At 35.7% G+C, this 14,714-nt stretch overlaps 2 protein-coding genes across 5 annotated transcripts; both read right to left on the bottom strand.

Annotated features, from left to right (window-relative positions):
* Positions 1-95: 95 nt before the first annotated feature.
* On the bottom strand, positions 96-4,941 carry LOC109080336. Of its 4 annotated transcripts, none has more exons than XM_042748388.1 (6): positions 4,615-4,941; positions 4,430-4,542; positions 4,203-4,315; positions 3,154-3,449; positions 2,204-2,674; positions 96-342 (listed from the first exon to the last, which is right to left on the bottom strand). In XM_042748388.1, exons 1-6 carry the CDS (start codon positions 4,698-4,700, stop codon positions 144-146), a joined length of 1,278 nt encoding a protein of 425 aa, XP_042604322.1. In that variant the 5' UTR covers positions 4,701-4,941; the 3' UTR covers positions 96-143. The 4 variants fall into 4 exon arrangements, with proteins under 4 accessions (XP_042604322.1, XP_042604321.1, XP_042604323.1 ...); XM_042748387.1 differs by having other exon boundaries at positions 2,204-2,689; positions 4,615-4,938; XM_042748389.1 differs by having other exon boundaries at positions 2,204-2,689; positions 4,430-4,518; positions 4,615-4,938.
* Positions 4,942-6,456: 1,515 nt separating this feature from the next.
* On the bottom strand, positions 6,457-14,307 carry itpkca (inositol-trisphosphate 3-kinase Ca). Its single transcript, XM_019063677.2, has 7 exons — positions 13,581-14,307; positions 11,108-11,198; positions 10,691-10,904; positions 9,108-9,312; positions 8,870-8,971; positions 7,774-7,845; positions 6,457-7,668 (listed from the first exon to the last, which is right to left on the bottom strand). Exons 1-7 carry the CDS (start codon positions 13,938-13,940, stop codon positions 7,462-7,464), a joined length of 1,251 nt encoding a protein of 416 aa, XP_018919222.1. The 5' UTR covers positions 13,941-14,307; the 3' UTR covers positions 6,457-7,461.
* Positions 14,308-14,714: the final 407 nt, after the last annotated feature.

The raw sequence follows: 14,714 nt of genomic DNA, 5'->3' as shown, positions 1-14,714 counted from the left end.
CTCCTCCTCTTTTTGAAGAAATGACTACAAAAAAAAAACAAAAAAAACACAACAACACAACAACACTCACAAAACAACAAAAAACAAAAAAATAAATACCTGCTTTTTCGGATTATTGTCCTAAGCTGTCAGGTTGTTTAGGGTCATATGGCTGAATGTGAGCCGAATAAATCACATACTGAATCACCCTGAGAGCTGTCCTCTGTGTCATCCATCACAATGAGTTTTTTCAACTCCTCCACCACTGTGCTCTTGCGAACGGGCCGCGGGGAACATGCTGCTCGCAGTGATGCAATCACCCGAGGCTGACCAAACACATTCTTTGAGTTTACATCCACCTGACTGAAAAAAATATGTTAAACCACTGCAAAACAAACTTCTATCAAAATCGGTTTCAGATGGTTACTTTTATTGGTTTTTGACACGTTACAAAAATGCAGCTCAAGTTAAAAGTAGTTTTAACTTTAAAAAAATGTAAGGTCTCTTGACTTTGTATTTTGTTAATTTTTTTATTCCATGAGCAGAATGATACATAGTGTTGCTATAAACTAAATGAATACTAAATCAAGTATTCCAATGAGATGTAAAGGAACCTAACAAAATGAACCATATTGTAAAGGGTTACTGATTTGTGCTTGTGGTAGCAGCAATTTTAAAGGGAAAGTTCACCAAAAAAATTACAATTCTGTCATTAATGACCTTCATGTCATTCCAAAACCGTAAGGCCTTCGTTCATCTTTGAAGCACAAATTAAGATATTTTTGATGAAATCCAAGAGCTTTCTGACCGTTAAAATAGTCCAGTTTTTCAACTGTAATATTAGGAAGCTATGAGAATACTTGTTTTTGTGCTCAAAGAAAATTTAATAAAATTAAGGGTGAACCACTGATGTTACATGGACTATTTTACCAAGTTTTTACTACCTTTCTGGGTCTTGAACATATAAATTGCGTTGCTGTCTATGGAGGGTCAGAAAGCTATAAGAAATATCTTAATTTGTGTTCTGAAGATGAACGATGGCCTTACGGGTTTGGAACAGCATGAGGGTGAGTAATTAATGTAGGGCCCTATGATTTCCGTGATGTGGAAAAACGGAATTCACAGTTTAATGCAGAATGTCACGGAATTTGTCAAATTTTGAATGAACTAATCAAAAATAGGTCATTACACTTAAATCAAATTGTGATATGGACTAGTATCTGTAACTATTAAGCTTCAAAAGTCAATTTAAATTAAATGAATTAATATGAATCCTGCATGTTAATGGTGCAGACGCGCAGTTTCATCTACTACACATATACCGAAGTGCTCGTGACTAAATGAGGACGTAAACACATGAAGAACATCTCCAGAACTGCTCTGAGAGTCACTTCATGAACATTTGACCGTTTGATTTTAGTAAAACTAGCGTCATATCACATACACAGAACACTAAAGGTATTCACGGAAACCTGTCAAAATAAAAGTCCGGTTTGATTTGAAGTCTATTTTTCAGTAGAATGTACATAACCTGCTACTACTACTAAAATGAAACAAACATTATTTTTTTAAGGAATAATCAAACAACATTTCTTCCATGTTTTAATTTTAATAGTAAATTCCCTTTGTTTGCCAAAAAAAAAAAAAAAGTTTGCTTAATTTTCAGCAGTTAAAAGATAAATGAAATGAATGTTTTATGCCTTGATTTGATAACCAGAAAAATGTAAATACACATCACAGAATTTCTGAGAAAAAAAAAATAATAATACTCAAAAAAAAAAAAAAAAAAAGAATAAATTAAGTTGTTTTATGCATTCAAAAAATAAGATATGCTAAAACAGAATTTGGGAACAATAAAAAATATGGTGAGAAAAAATAAAACATTTCATAGGGCCCTAAACATGTCATTTTTGTTAAACTTTTATTAAATTGATGTGAAAATGTATAAGTTTTATGGTTTTAATTAATTAGACTTGCTTTTTGATTAATATACTTTAATTTAAAGTGGAGAAAATTTTAAATGGAAAAAAAAAACAGAATCCAGAAAAATTAAAACGGAATTTGGAAAAAAATAAAAAGGAATTTAGGAAAAATTTCATAGGGCCCTATTAATGACAGAATTTTCATTTTTGGGTGAACTGTCCCTTTAAATCCATTTTATTACTACTACTATTTGCAACACTACTACACAATACTATTAGATAGTATTATAAAATCTGCTTACCTTTTTACATGGTTGTCCTCAGTGTTCCTGACATCACTGGTTTCTCTATTTTGTGAGTACTGTGTCTTCTTTTGTTTTGGGCTGCAATCACGTTTAGCTGGGCTGGCTTGAAGTTGACATGACCAGTCAGGGTCACCCTGAGATAGTTTAATATCAGTGTCAACACTCCAGGTAGATCTCTCATGACTTGCCTTTTCCAATTTTGGACAAAGCGTTGCAGGCTGGTCTGCTTTAGACTGGCGTTCAGGGAACAGATGGCTCCAGATAGGTTGGTCATTTCTAAGAGGTTTCCTATTGGGTTCCTGCAGACTGAACAAACTGCAGTCCTGGTTCTTGATGAGATGGTGCTCTCTTGGCACGAGTTGGCTGAAGTGCTTTTCGTCAGGTTTATTTGAGGTCGATGAAGTTTGAGAAACCACAGCTCTCATCAAAGGAGGCTTTTCTACCACAAACGTTTTAACTTTTTGTGGTCTGGAACACAAAGGGCTGGCAGAAATAAAACACAAAGACCATAGACACACACATATTGAAGACACATATAAACAAAGAATAAAGTAAGCAGTCCATATGTTGCAAAAGGACATACACTGTAAGCATAAAGACAGACCCATTTTAAAATCAAAAAATTAATTTCTTTCAATTTTGAATGTCCCTTTTCTCTTTGTGATGTTGGTCATTTCCAGCAATACAGCAAATCAGACTCAGAACTCCAGTGACAAATAAAATTATTCAATTTAGGGTCAGGGAACTCTAATGCGATGTGGTGGGAATGTCCCACTTTTTACTGACTGTCCCGCCCCTCCCCGTGGGATCTCATGGGTGGGAGAGCAAGGAGGGGCACAATAATATCACAAGTACTGAATCCTGGCTGAAAAGTAATCGTAGCCCATCATGGAAATTCAACATAAATTGCACATACTGTTTATTATGGCATGATTTATGCATCTCACCTGGTTTCGAGAACAGCAGTTTTGGAGCACGGAAGAGGCAGCGTGAGAGCAAAGAACTCCTTCAAGTTGTTTGTAGAAGAAGATCCTTTTAAAGACGTTTTTGTGGACTGTGCAGCTTCACAGTGTTTTGATCGTGGGATTTTTGGACTGTAGAAGCCTGGCTGTGTCAGCGGGTGCAGCTTTCGACTGTTCCTGGGGGACTCAGCAATGTTCTTGGCATCTCTGCCATTCAAGCAGAAGTCATTAGCATAGGGTGAAAAAGCACTTGATTCTCTATTTGGCTGGAGAAAATGCGCCTGCGAAACAAAAAGAATGATAAATTGTCATGATTAAATGCCCTGAATTAACTGATTGTTACTTATGAATAATCTTTCAAATGCAGTTTCCTTTAATTGTCAAGAGTCAAATAAAGCAATGGTAAGCAGTAACAAAGTAATTTCACTTCATGTACATTTTCAAGTAGGCTATCTTTACCACATTTTCATTTTTAACTACATTTCTATGCACATGTGACTTTTAATACACAGCATTTCAGAAAAACATACCATTTCTTGTTTATCTTGAAATTCAAGACCTAAACTCTGCCCTGTGGCCAATTTTAATTATTTAATTGATCATGTCAATGACAGTGCTGATTGCCTAGAAAATGGTGAAACAAATATTAATATTAACCAGTGCCTAACCTTAGCATTGTGTAGCACTGATAGCAAATCCTGGTAGATTGCATAAGTGATTGTTGCAATAAAATTAGTCCTTGGTTTTTCGAATCAATAAAGTATAAACTATGTTGACACATGTCTGTTTGATTGAGTTGACTAATGAAATTGGCAATGGTTTGTGCTGAACTGGGAGTCGAAACTTCATAAATGACTTATTCTTGGAGATGTTTATTTTCAACAAATCACAACAAAATTGCATTGCATGATTCATTTGTGAATTTGGCTGATCCACTTAATAAAGCTCTAACTATAGTAGACATTAGACTCTTATCTTTTTAAATAGATATTATGAGAAAGGGATGGAGTATACAAAAAACAATACAATCTCACTCTTGGCAAGCTGTTGTAAGACACTCTCGGCTGGTCCTGCATACCCTCCTTCTGGCCTCTTCTTTCCCTGCCAAGCAATGAGCGAGTGGCTGTTACCATATGCCATTCTCCTTCTGAAATGTATGATGAAATTGCAGAGGCAAATTACACTAAGTGAAACGAACTACAGACTGAATGCTATCACAAAAACATATGTCAACAAAAGCATGCAAAACCTGCTATCAGACCTGTCTTGTCTTTACTTCTGGAGGGGTTTAATCTTGTGAACTCCACTTGCTCCCTTGAAGGCCAATCTAAGTTGTCTTGCATCGGTGAACTACAATGTGAATGATCATAGAAACTAAAAAACATGGTTATTTTCACCAGGTCAAAGTGTAATGGTTATCAAATATTGTAAAAGAATACATCTCACCTCAAAGGGCTAGTATGCCGTAAGTGTAGAGCTGGTGTCTTTGGAGGAGTTGTAGAATCATCCAAGTCCCAGAACAATGCAGCCATCTTTTCTGGATTCCAAGTTTTCCCTGAATATCCTTATACATAAAACCAAGATTCATGAAACCAATATGCAGCAGCCAAGATGATAACATGAAAATTAAGTCATCTGAAATGTGTTTGTGGATCTGGAGAACCAAACGATGGTACAGACTTCTCCAATTCAACTGAGCTTGCAGAGAAAGCAGGGGAAGAGCTGTGTGGGCTCTTCAGCAGCTGAATGGAACAGAGGATGGGATTGTGCTGTCTGGTCTGTTGGCTGTTGTTAGTACTGTGCTTGTTTGCTCCAGGCCACATGGTGCTGTTATGTGCACTGCAATAAACTGAAAATAAAAGATTAACATTCTGTATGTGGCTTACAGAATATTAGCTAAAACTTCTACTGAAAACATGTATCTATTAATAAATGAATGTCTTCTCAATCTCAACTGCATGTTTTAATTGCAGCAAAAGGGCACCATAGATATACTAACAAAATTCTGAAATCCAGCTTCTCCAAACTGCTCGTAGGGTTGGAGGGGATCCTGGCGTCTATTCCAGCGCCTTTAGGCTCTGAAATTCAGAATAATTACAAAAAATGAAAATAAAAAGTCAACAATCATTTCTTTCTACTGATATTGTAGGTTTTGATGAAACAGCTTACATTAAAAGTACATGCTAGTTCCAAAATTTATTCCATAAAGGAAATCAGGCGTTCATCTGTCATTCATATTTGAAATAAATGGCTGATATTTTAGAAATGGCTCTTAGCCTCCATACTATTAGAAACTTGGCATGTTTCCTCAGAATGTGCTGTTGTTTGTGTGTACCAAGTTTTGTGAAGTTTGAAAGTCTCATAAAATATGGGTTAAACAGAGTTAAACCATAGGACTAATATATATATATATATATATATATATATATATATATAAATATATATATATAAATAAAATATCAGATCAGTTTATATCCTTTATGAATTAGTCTACTTTCTTTTGCAGAACACCAAAGATGATATTTTGAAGAAATATATTTGTTTTGTTTGTTTTTTTGTCAAAAGCCAGTGCTGATTTGGACCCCACCCCCACCATTTCCCCCCCATTATCTTTAATTGTGAATTTATTTGTGAATCGTTCTCAATACAATTTCTACTGAATATTATGTACAGTAGAAATGGAAACCTTGTCTATATCAGATGCAGCATCTGTGGCACCTAGTGCAAAGATAGATTTTGTTTATATTAATTTCATTTGATTTGAATTTCAAGAATTTCACATAGGCTAAAAGATAACACATGACCTGCATTTTGAGAAAAACGCTCTGGAACTCCATTAAAAGTGCAAATACAGTACAGTAATGGTAGAATTAAAGCAACTGTATGCAAGTTTTTACCTTGAAATGTACATTTAAAAAAGCATTCTGATGGTATTGACTTTTAATAAGGCGAATGGCTTCAGTTTCTTCCCCTCGTTCCTCCCAAACGTCTGTTCTTGAGTATGTAAGTTTGGTGAATGGGTACAAAATCCCTCATACAAAAAATGCACGTGTACAGCAATGCACTGTAAATACCGACATTAATATATTTGCGACAGTTCAACTCACTTAACTAGGGGGCTCCGAAGGCGCAAAAATACACAAAACAACAAATAGTTGCTTTAATGTCCGTCACTGATCATCATAAGATGCTCTTAAATTTTCCACAAGTGCTCCTAAACAAACCTTAGGCATAGAGCCCAGTTTATACCTTTGTATGGTTTTGAAAAAATAGGGGGGGAAACAGTCACATCATGTTCATGTTTATTATGCTGACAGTCAAACATCTTTACAAAATTACCCAGCATGGAAAACAAATAGATTATGTAGTTACCATCATCACAGAACCCAGAAACCGGAACCGCAAAACTACAGTCAGGACAACAAAGCTCTCAACAAAATAATCACAAGTCATTTACTATTATACAGTACAAAACCTCAATAAGGTGATTTAAAATGAACAGTGCGTAAGGAGTACTGGATAAAATACCCCACACACCATTCTCAGTCAAACTGGCAGTCAGTCTTATATTTGCTATTAACAGGGGCTCATGCTTGCATGCAAAAACCACTCAACATGGGAATGTGAAGCATAACAGTTTAACTCACTGTGCTTGATGTGAATTAAAGAAGTGCTTGATCAAAACAGAACACAAAGCACTTTTGCACGTTTTTCTTATTTCAGGTGCTATGTACAGTACCAAGAAAGATGTAAGAGGTCTTTGTTGTTCTGTGATTCGATTCGGCTTCAGTTTATGGGACTGTTAATTGTGTGCACTTCAATTCAATTCATCGCCATGAGACATTTGGTCACAAATATAAGGTAAAATGCAGGAAATATATCTGGCAACAATCACAAACAGACTACGAAGGTCCAGATTTTCATTAGTATTCAAAAGCATGGCTGTTTTTGCATCTTTAACATATCAAAACAACACAACTGTAATGATTTTCATCTGCAGGGTTAATGTTCATAAAACTAAGCTAATCTTTTACCCATCAACCCCTAAGAGCAAACTGCTTAAATAAAAATCTATTTACAGTGTAAAAATACATCCAGCTTTTCAATAGTAGCGAAAACGACAACATAGCGAGGGGCTTCAGCAGGTAAATTCACAGGCTTAGATGTTCATCAGCCGTACTCGTAGTAAATGTTGAGGCCAATCAGTCCATTCCATCAGTTCATTGCAAAAAAGCAGAAGGAAATCAAACAGTCTGTGCAGAAAATGACAATTCTGAAGCTCCACATTGCCTTTCATTTCTCGGGAAGCATGCTGGTCAGAATGTCAATAAAATTGTCCAGGCCCCAGAGGTACCCGTCCTCTCTGTTGCCCTCCAACCACGGGCTGCGATGGTCCAGGGTTAGAGGGGGCGGCAAAGGCACAGTCTTTCCAAAGTCTATCATCCAGATTCCAGCCTTGCCAGTCAGATCATGGACAAATAATAAGGAGCTGCCCACCACCTGCAGGAAAACACAGCAAGGCCTTTCTTATTAGAGTCTGTGTTTGAACGTCAGCAGTGCAGAATGAAGAACAGAGTGGATTTGGAAAATGAAGATGCATCTCACCTCATGTGCTTTGAAGAAATCAGATTTTTCCAGCACAGCTCGTAGTTCCTTCAGGCGCTGTTGGTAGCTTCTCTGTGTGAACAGGAAGAGACAAACAATTAGCTTGTTTACATAATAGTTAAAGAGTTAAATGGATTAATGGTTAAAAGAGGCACAGGCGGAGGAGCCATTATTTTAATCAAGTAGCCATTATTAAAAGCTAGATTCTAGATGTTGAAAAGCATGATGTAAAACAGAAAAAAATACTTCATTTCTTTTCATTCATACTAATTCAATAATATTTCATTTTTATTTATATGCACAAATATAACAATATGTATTTACATTTATTTACTCACATTTTTACCAAACATTTTAAACATGAAAAAAAAAAATTCAGTGTTATTCCATAGAAACAAATAGTTTGTCTTCATGATAATAATAATTAATAATTATAATTTCACTATATAAATACTTTAAATAAATACACATATTAATTTGAATGAATAATAAGAAGAAATATTGTAAAACAAAAAACAAAACAAACAATAATAATAATAATAATAATAATATTATATATATATATATATATATATATTAAATACTGATATATATATATATATATATATATATATATATATTTATATTATATATATATATATATATATATATTATATTAAATACTGTTAAATATATACATTAAATATATTAAATACTGTTCAATACAATAAGCTGCTAATTATTTTATTTTTGGCCCATATTAAAATTCATGACTTTTTTTGTCTAATAAAACAAAATAACTAAAATCTAACATTTTAAAAGCTGCAAGTAAATTCAGGCATCACAAAATTATAATGTACAGAAAAAAATCAAATTGTATGTAAATATTTTTTTTTTAAATAAATACACACACACACATATATATATATATAACATTTATTAAATATTAGTGTTTAAGATTAACTGTAAATAAATTTTTAAATGAACTGTAGATCAACAATTTTAAAGATTAAATGTAAATGCACAAACAATTAAATATACAATACTGACAGACACCAATAAATAATATATTTGATAAATATTGTAAATATTACCCAGTTCTAACACTAATTCATACCAGGATTAGCATGTTGTTGTCCACAAAGTCTTCCAGGGCTTGGATGACCTCATCTTTGTACTTTGTTCTCTTGAAGTTAGTGTTACAAGTGCCATCTGATTTCTGAAGACAGATCAAATAAGTCAAGACATTATATAGAGGGCCAAAAATACATAAAATAAGACACTAGTAAGCATTTCCAATCAGTGTTAGATAAAGATCTCTGTGTAGATTCAGAGGGTTCCTGAATCATGTCTACCTTGATGCCCTCGATGCGAAAGCCCAGCGTGGCTGTTGAGCTGAGGGTTTCTCTCCACTGCATGTATCTGGTTTTGAGAACCGCCTGCTGGGCCCGCTCCTCCTCAGTTGGGGCATCTGGGTCTACGGCAATCATTTTTTCATACATGTCTTTTCGTGGCTGAGGACTCTCGCGGGCCTTCCTCAACTCCTCCTCAAGGTATGTCCTAAAAGCGTGTATGTATACAGGTCAGCATTACCACAGGAATAATTATTTAGTATGAAAACATTATCGAACTGGCACAACAGGAATGTTCCATTATGACATGAACAGAGCTGCTGGCATTAGTGATCATATTTCCTCCACTATTGTTTGGAAAGTGCCGTCTACTGTATTATAGTTTTAGCCACAGATGCCACACCCACAGAAAGCCCAGAGTCCATATACTGACAGCACTGATGAAATTTACAAGCTTCGGTCAGAATGCCTGACTGCAACACAATTTCCGGAAGTCTAGCAGCACAAGCTTTTATCAGTTTGCCGATGATCATAAGTGCTTGTGAGCAGAAATGCACTGATTTTTAAATTCTGTCAGATACTGATAATGCTGCTAATTATTTTCATGTTGTGGTTGATAAACAATAAATGGCCAATATTAAAATTCAATACTATTTTGTTTGATAAAAAAAAAAGACGTTGAGATTTTAAAGTGAGTGTTAGATGGTGGCAAAGGTAATATACATGTTTAAAAAAAAATACGAACAATTAAATATACAGTACAATATCGACAGATAATAAGTTAACCAAATCTATATTTATCAGCTGATAATTTATGTTGAAGAATAAGTTGTTGGAATTGGCAGATTTTGTCAGGTTTTTGGCATCATATCTTTGAAAGATGTTTAGCATTTTGTAATTAGATACCCATAAGCAAAATTGTAAATCCCACTTTGTTTTCCATTTATAAATTAGTCCTTGTTATTAATTATTGAATTTTGGATTAAAACACAAAAATGTTCTTAATTTCCAGAGATGTGCCAGGCTTTTTGGCTATTAAAAACACTGAGCTGAAATGGCTAAAACAAAAACAAACAACAACAATGAAAGGGCCAAAATCATTGACCAAAACAGTTATATGTTATTATTATTAACACTTCTTCGATTATGTGTTTAGACTGTGTCAGTGTTTATTCTGTGCACATAACATGATAAGGTAAATATATCAGCAGTGTGGAGCCTGTGGACACACTGTGACCAAAACAATGCTACAGTAAGCAACCATAGGTGGAGTTTCACTTTTATGCTTTTATGGTTTTTTACTAATGGTGTTTTCATATAGTAATTTGTTAAGACAACTGTGCCATGACTAAAAACACATTTTTAGCATGCCAGTGCATTATTTTGGCATCACCTGCCCATAAACCGCACATAAAAACAAAAATAGACCGTTGTTGGTCACTTTGCATTCTGGTCAGATTGCCTCTTCCTGTCTGAGTAGAGGTTCTTGGCTAAAATAAGCTGCAATTTGTACCAGTTTTTCCAGTTAGGCAACAACAAAAAAAAAAGCACTGAATTGCTGAATTCACAAATCACGACATCCTCACCGGCTCCCCATTTTGCAGTCCATGATGCAGGGAGAGTCAAAGTCAGCGAGGAGGTCATCCATGAGATTGTAATCCTGCTCGTCACGCTGAGTCACGCCATAGTATCCAGGAACGAAGGGCCGCAGCGAGTCACTCATGAGCTGCAGAAAACACTGCTGCTCGCACTCGCAGTACTTCTTCAGCAGCCGTCCATCACTCCCCGTCTGAAAGTTTCCTAGAGGACCAAACAAAAACACACCGAGAAAGAAAAAAAGGGGCCCTTTTTCAGAAATAAGTAAATCACCCAAAATAGCAACAAAAACATTTCACAATGACCATACAACAATAATAATTTCAAGGCTTAAATATGAAAATGTGAGCTTTCAGATATTAAAAAAATAAATAAATCACCAAAAACATAAAAATGAACAAACATACCTGCATGGCCGACCACCTGCACCCAGGGTGAGCGCTTTTTCACCGTCACTGGAAGTGGAGACCAGTTCACCATATTCTTTGACTTCTTCCACTGATCAGTTTTTGAAAACAAGATATGAAAGAAACAAAAAGCTGAATGAGACTCACGTGTCAGTTAATACCCTACGACTAGAGCCGCCACACGGTACACAATGGTTCTGTACAGGGTTGTTTGTTGCTAGAGACTTTTCTTTTCTTCTCTTTTGTTCTCATTTTCCTATACAGTGAGCCGCACTGGGCCACAGAGTGCATTCAGTCAACCTCAGACTCCAACGGGCAACTCCCTCTCCTCTATTAACCATAGGTCGAGTTTTTCCCCATGTGGCAAATCATTGACGACAATCTCGGACTAAACAAAGTCATCAAGCAATACCAAATGGCTGTGATTAAGAACTAGCTAATCTTAGAAGGACGTTCATGAAACATTTACAGACGGCACTTGTTTTGCTGCCATATAAAAGAGTGAGTGTGGCCACTCACGTACATGAGATAAGAGCGTTATTATTTTTTGAGGTACAGTAAGCATCCATTTTTTTCATGAAACAATTCATAACTGTCATTACATTTTCAACATTTTGATGTTGGCAAAAAAACGTCGACAAGATCACTTCAGCTGACATATAAACCTTTCCATCCTACTGTACACAATATGCCACTGTCTGCATGTGGTATAACAACATACAGTAACTATGAGATAATCACAGTCTATCGAGAGTAAAGATCCTCCAAGCGTAAGCTCTCAGTATGAAGCCAATTAACCTCCAAACCTGTACAGTTCTCTCTGCTCTCAAAGCTCAAACACACACTCACTGTTGGCTAGTGGAAAACCAGTCAGACAAGAATGACATTCTCCAGAACAAAGCAGGAGAGCCCCACCATACAGAGCTGGAGGTGCATCCATCTGTTGACCTTATGAGCTCAGTTTCAATGGACTATTGACTCAATATTGTGATTTTTTTCAATGGGCATTTATTTACCTTAATGATCCATAAAATAAAATCCCATTCAATATTTCCATCAAAAAGACTGGAGACTGTTTAACTCCTACAACAGCACAATGCAGATTATATTCAAGCACCTTTATAGCTGCAATGCTGAATGTTCCTTGTTGATTTTATAACATGTCATCAGTTTACATGTGACTCACTGTTATCACAATGATGTTGGTTGCTCTACCTTCACTTGAAGAGAAACTTCTCTACCTTCTTAAGAGAAATTTGTATGCACTTCTATACAAATCTCTGACTCAACATGAGAGGAAGAAAAGTAGTTTAGGAAAAGGTGTGGAATTTTTCCCTCCATTTACAAACAATGATCTTATGACCTGACGCCCATAATGTTAATCAGTTATAATGAGGATTACTCAATAACGGCATAGGCCTGTTTCGATCTGCAGCATGCACACTTGTATTCAATGCACCTGCAATCAAAATGTTACCAAGGTAACTACGTTATAGTTTCCACTTAAATATCACTTAATGTATCATTAACATTTTAGGATCTATTTGTTAACATTGGTTAAATACATCAATTAACAAGAGCTAACAAAGAAAAATACTTCTAAAGCATTTATTAATCTTAGTTCATGTTTGTTTCCACATTTAATTGTATCTGTTATATCTTCTAATATTATTTAATGGACCTGAGGTCACAAGAACTAACAATGAACAGTTGTATTTTTATTACCTAACCTTAACAAAGATTAATAAATACTGTAACAAATGTATTGTTTATTGTTATTTAACAAAACCATGTTTTGGAGTTGTATCATGATAGCAGCAAGGTACAGTAGAGTTAGTATTATTCACAGGTTTCCCGGTAGGGCTACTAACTGAACAGACATTAGTTATTATTAATTAGACACTTTTGTGCAGTCCTAAGTGACTACTTAGCAGCATGTTACTAGTAATTTTACTAATAGTTTAATTTAACTATAAAGTAGCCAATATGACTAGTCATTGTATATGACAATTAAAACAAAAACAGTATCTAATCAGTTAAAATGTTACTAATAGCAATAGATATTTACTAGTCTAATGTAAATAGGTAGAAGTATCTAATAAATATGTACTAGTAAAGCTGAAATAAAAACAAGTATTTGAATACAGCACCTATTAGTTATAAAACTGACATTAGTTTTCAAGGGTGTAAAAATACTAAGAAATTATATTTAAGTTCAAGTATAGATACTATGACAAACATTTGAGTCAATTTAAAGTCTAAGCACCTAACCGAAAATACTTGAATAAAATTAAAATATGTAAACATTTAACTCTACTAAGATATTTTAAAATAAAAGTAAACATTTCTTAGCTTTTGAAATAGACTTTTAATGCTTGAAAGTGCAAGTATTCAATTTAACAACTCTAGTATAGTACATTTCTCAAAACAATACTTAATTAGGACTTAATAGATTCTTGGTTTTGATTCTCACCGATAGCGGTTCACCTGAAGACTGGTTATATTCGCAGTAACCCATTAAATCCTCTTCGCACTCCTCGAAGGAAGACGCTGGCGAGAGGCCGGCTGAGGACGAGTTGGACAGTTTCCTCTGCGCCAGGGACGAGGCGGGAGAGCCGCTGAGCCCGCTGTCCGAGCAGATGGACTCCTCGTCGGGGTGAGGAGAGCCCGAGCAGGGTCCACACTCAGTGGCACACGGCTCGCAGGTAACAACCAGCTCAGGAACAGCAACGCGAGCGAGTCTGGAGAGATGCTGCACTGGCTCCTCAGGATGGCTGGGGTGGATATCACCCAGACCCGCGCAGGGTGCCGGGGTATCGGGCGTTTTAGTCATCACGCTGCTTCTGATCTACAAGTCAAGACCATTGAGGTTGTTGATGGGTTTATCCAGATTAGGGCCAAACCCAACGCGTAACCGGCTCGCGCTGGGCACTGCCGCACCTTACGTGACGCTTCGCGCGCGGCTGCAGAATAACAGCAATACTGGGCCACTCTCAACGCTAAAGTGCCGTGATCACATTATGTTAGCCCCTGAAAATAAACAATAATAGTCACCTCAAATATTTAAAGAACCCACAAATATTCACATACAAAGTTGATGCGTCTTTCAGCAGTGATTTCAAATGTATTATTTGCTCAATGCATAGGCGTATCGTTAAAGCGTTGCGTTAACACGCTGCACGTCTTTGCCCCGCCCACTTTTCTTTAAAGCTACAGAGCCAAAAATTGAACTGGTCAAATCACATTCAATCAGATTCACAGCGCCACCTAACTTGTGGTTGACAATGCATCCTAAAAAAAACCTGAGTACAGGATGAAATTATTTTTTTCTTAATAGGCCTTTAACATGTTAAATTTGGATAAAGTACACATTTTACTTAAAAATCACTCAAACTACTACTAATATTATTTTTGAGATGTTTGAGGATGTGAATTCCTAAAAAAGGAAAATTCATTAAAGCTGCCCACACGATGTTCCGGAGTCACACAATCGTGTGAAGAGCAGGCTGAAACATAAGCCATTATTTAATGGAAATCTTGGTACTGTAATATTAAAGCAAAGTTTGATTCCTGAACGAACATTTCATTTTAGTCAAACTGATGCACA

Source organism: Cyprinus carpio, chromosome B21 (genome assembly GCF_018340385.1).
Source record: "Cyprinus carpio isolate SPL01 chromosome B21, ASM1834038v1, whole genome shotgun sequence".
In the NCBI taxonomy this organism is placed as follows: Eukaryota; Metazoa; Chordata; class Actinopteri; order Cypriniformes; family Cyprinidae; genus Cyprinus; species Cyprinus carpio.
The sequence above is the reverse complement of the archived record's forward strand: the minus strand, read 5'-3'. Positions and strand labels throughout refer to the sequence as shown.

What these genes read in the sequence shown, in the direction of transcription:
- LOC109080336 (XM_042748387.1), bottom strand. Translation starts at nt 4,700, where the DNA reads ATGGCTGCATTGTTCTGGGACTTGGATGATTCTACAACTCCTCCAAAG. An exon ending in ACTGCTGTTCTCGAAACCAG is followed by an intron (nt 2,690 to 3,153) that starts GTGAGATGCATA and finishes TATTTCTGCCAG; the next exon opens with CCCTTTGTGTTCCAGACCAC. An exon ending in GAGGACAACCATGTAAAAAG is followed by an intron (nt 343 to 2,203) that starts GTAAGCAGATTT and finishes TATTTTTTTCAG; the next exon opens with TCAGGTGGATGTAAACTCAA.
- itpkca (XM_019063677.2), bottom strand. Translation starts at nt 13,940, where the DNA reads ATGACTAAAACGCCCGATACCCCGGCACCCTGCGCGGGTCTGGGTGAT. An exon ending in ACAACAACATGCTAATCCTG is followed by an intron (nt 7,846 to 8,869) that starts GTATGAATTAGT and finishes CTGTTCACACAG; the next exon opens with AGAAGCTACCAACAGCGCCT. An exon ending in ATTTCTTCAAAGCACATGAG is followed by an intron (nt 7,669 to 7,773) that starts GTGAGATGCATC and finishes GTTTTCCTGCAG; the next exon opens with GTGGTGGGCAGCTCCTTATT.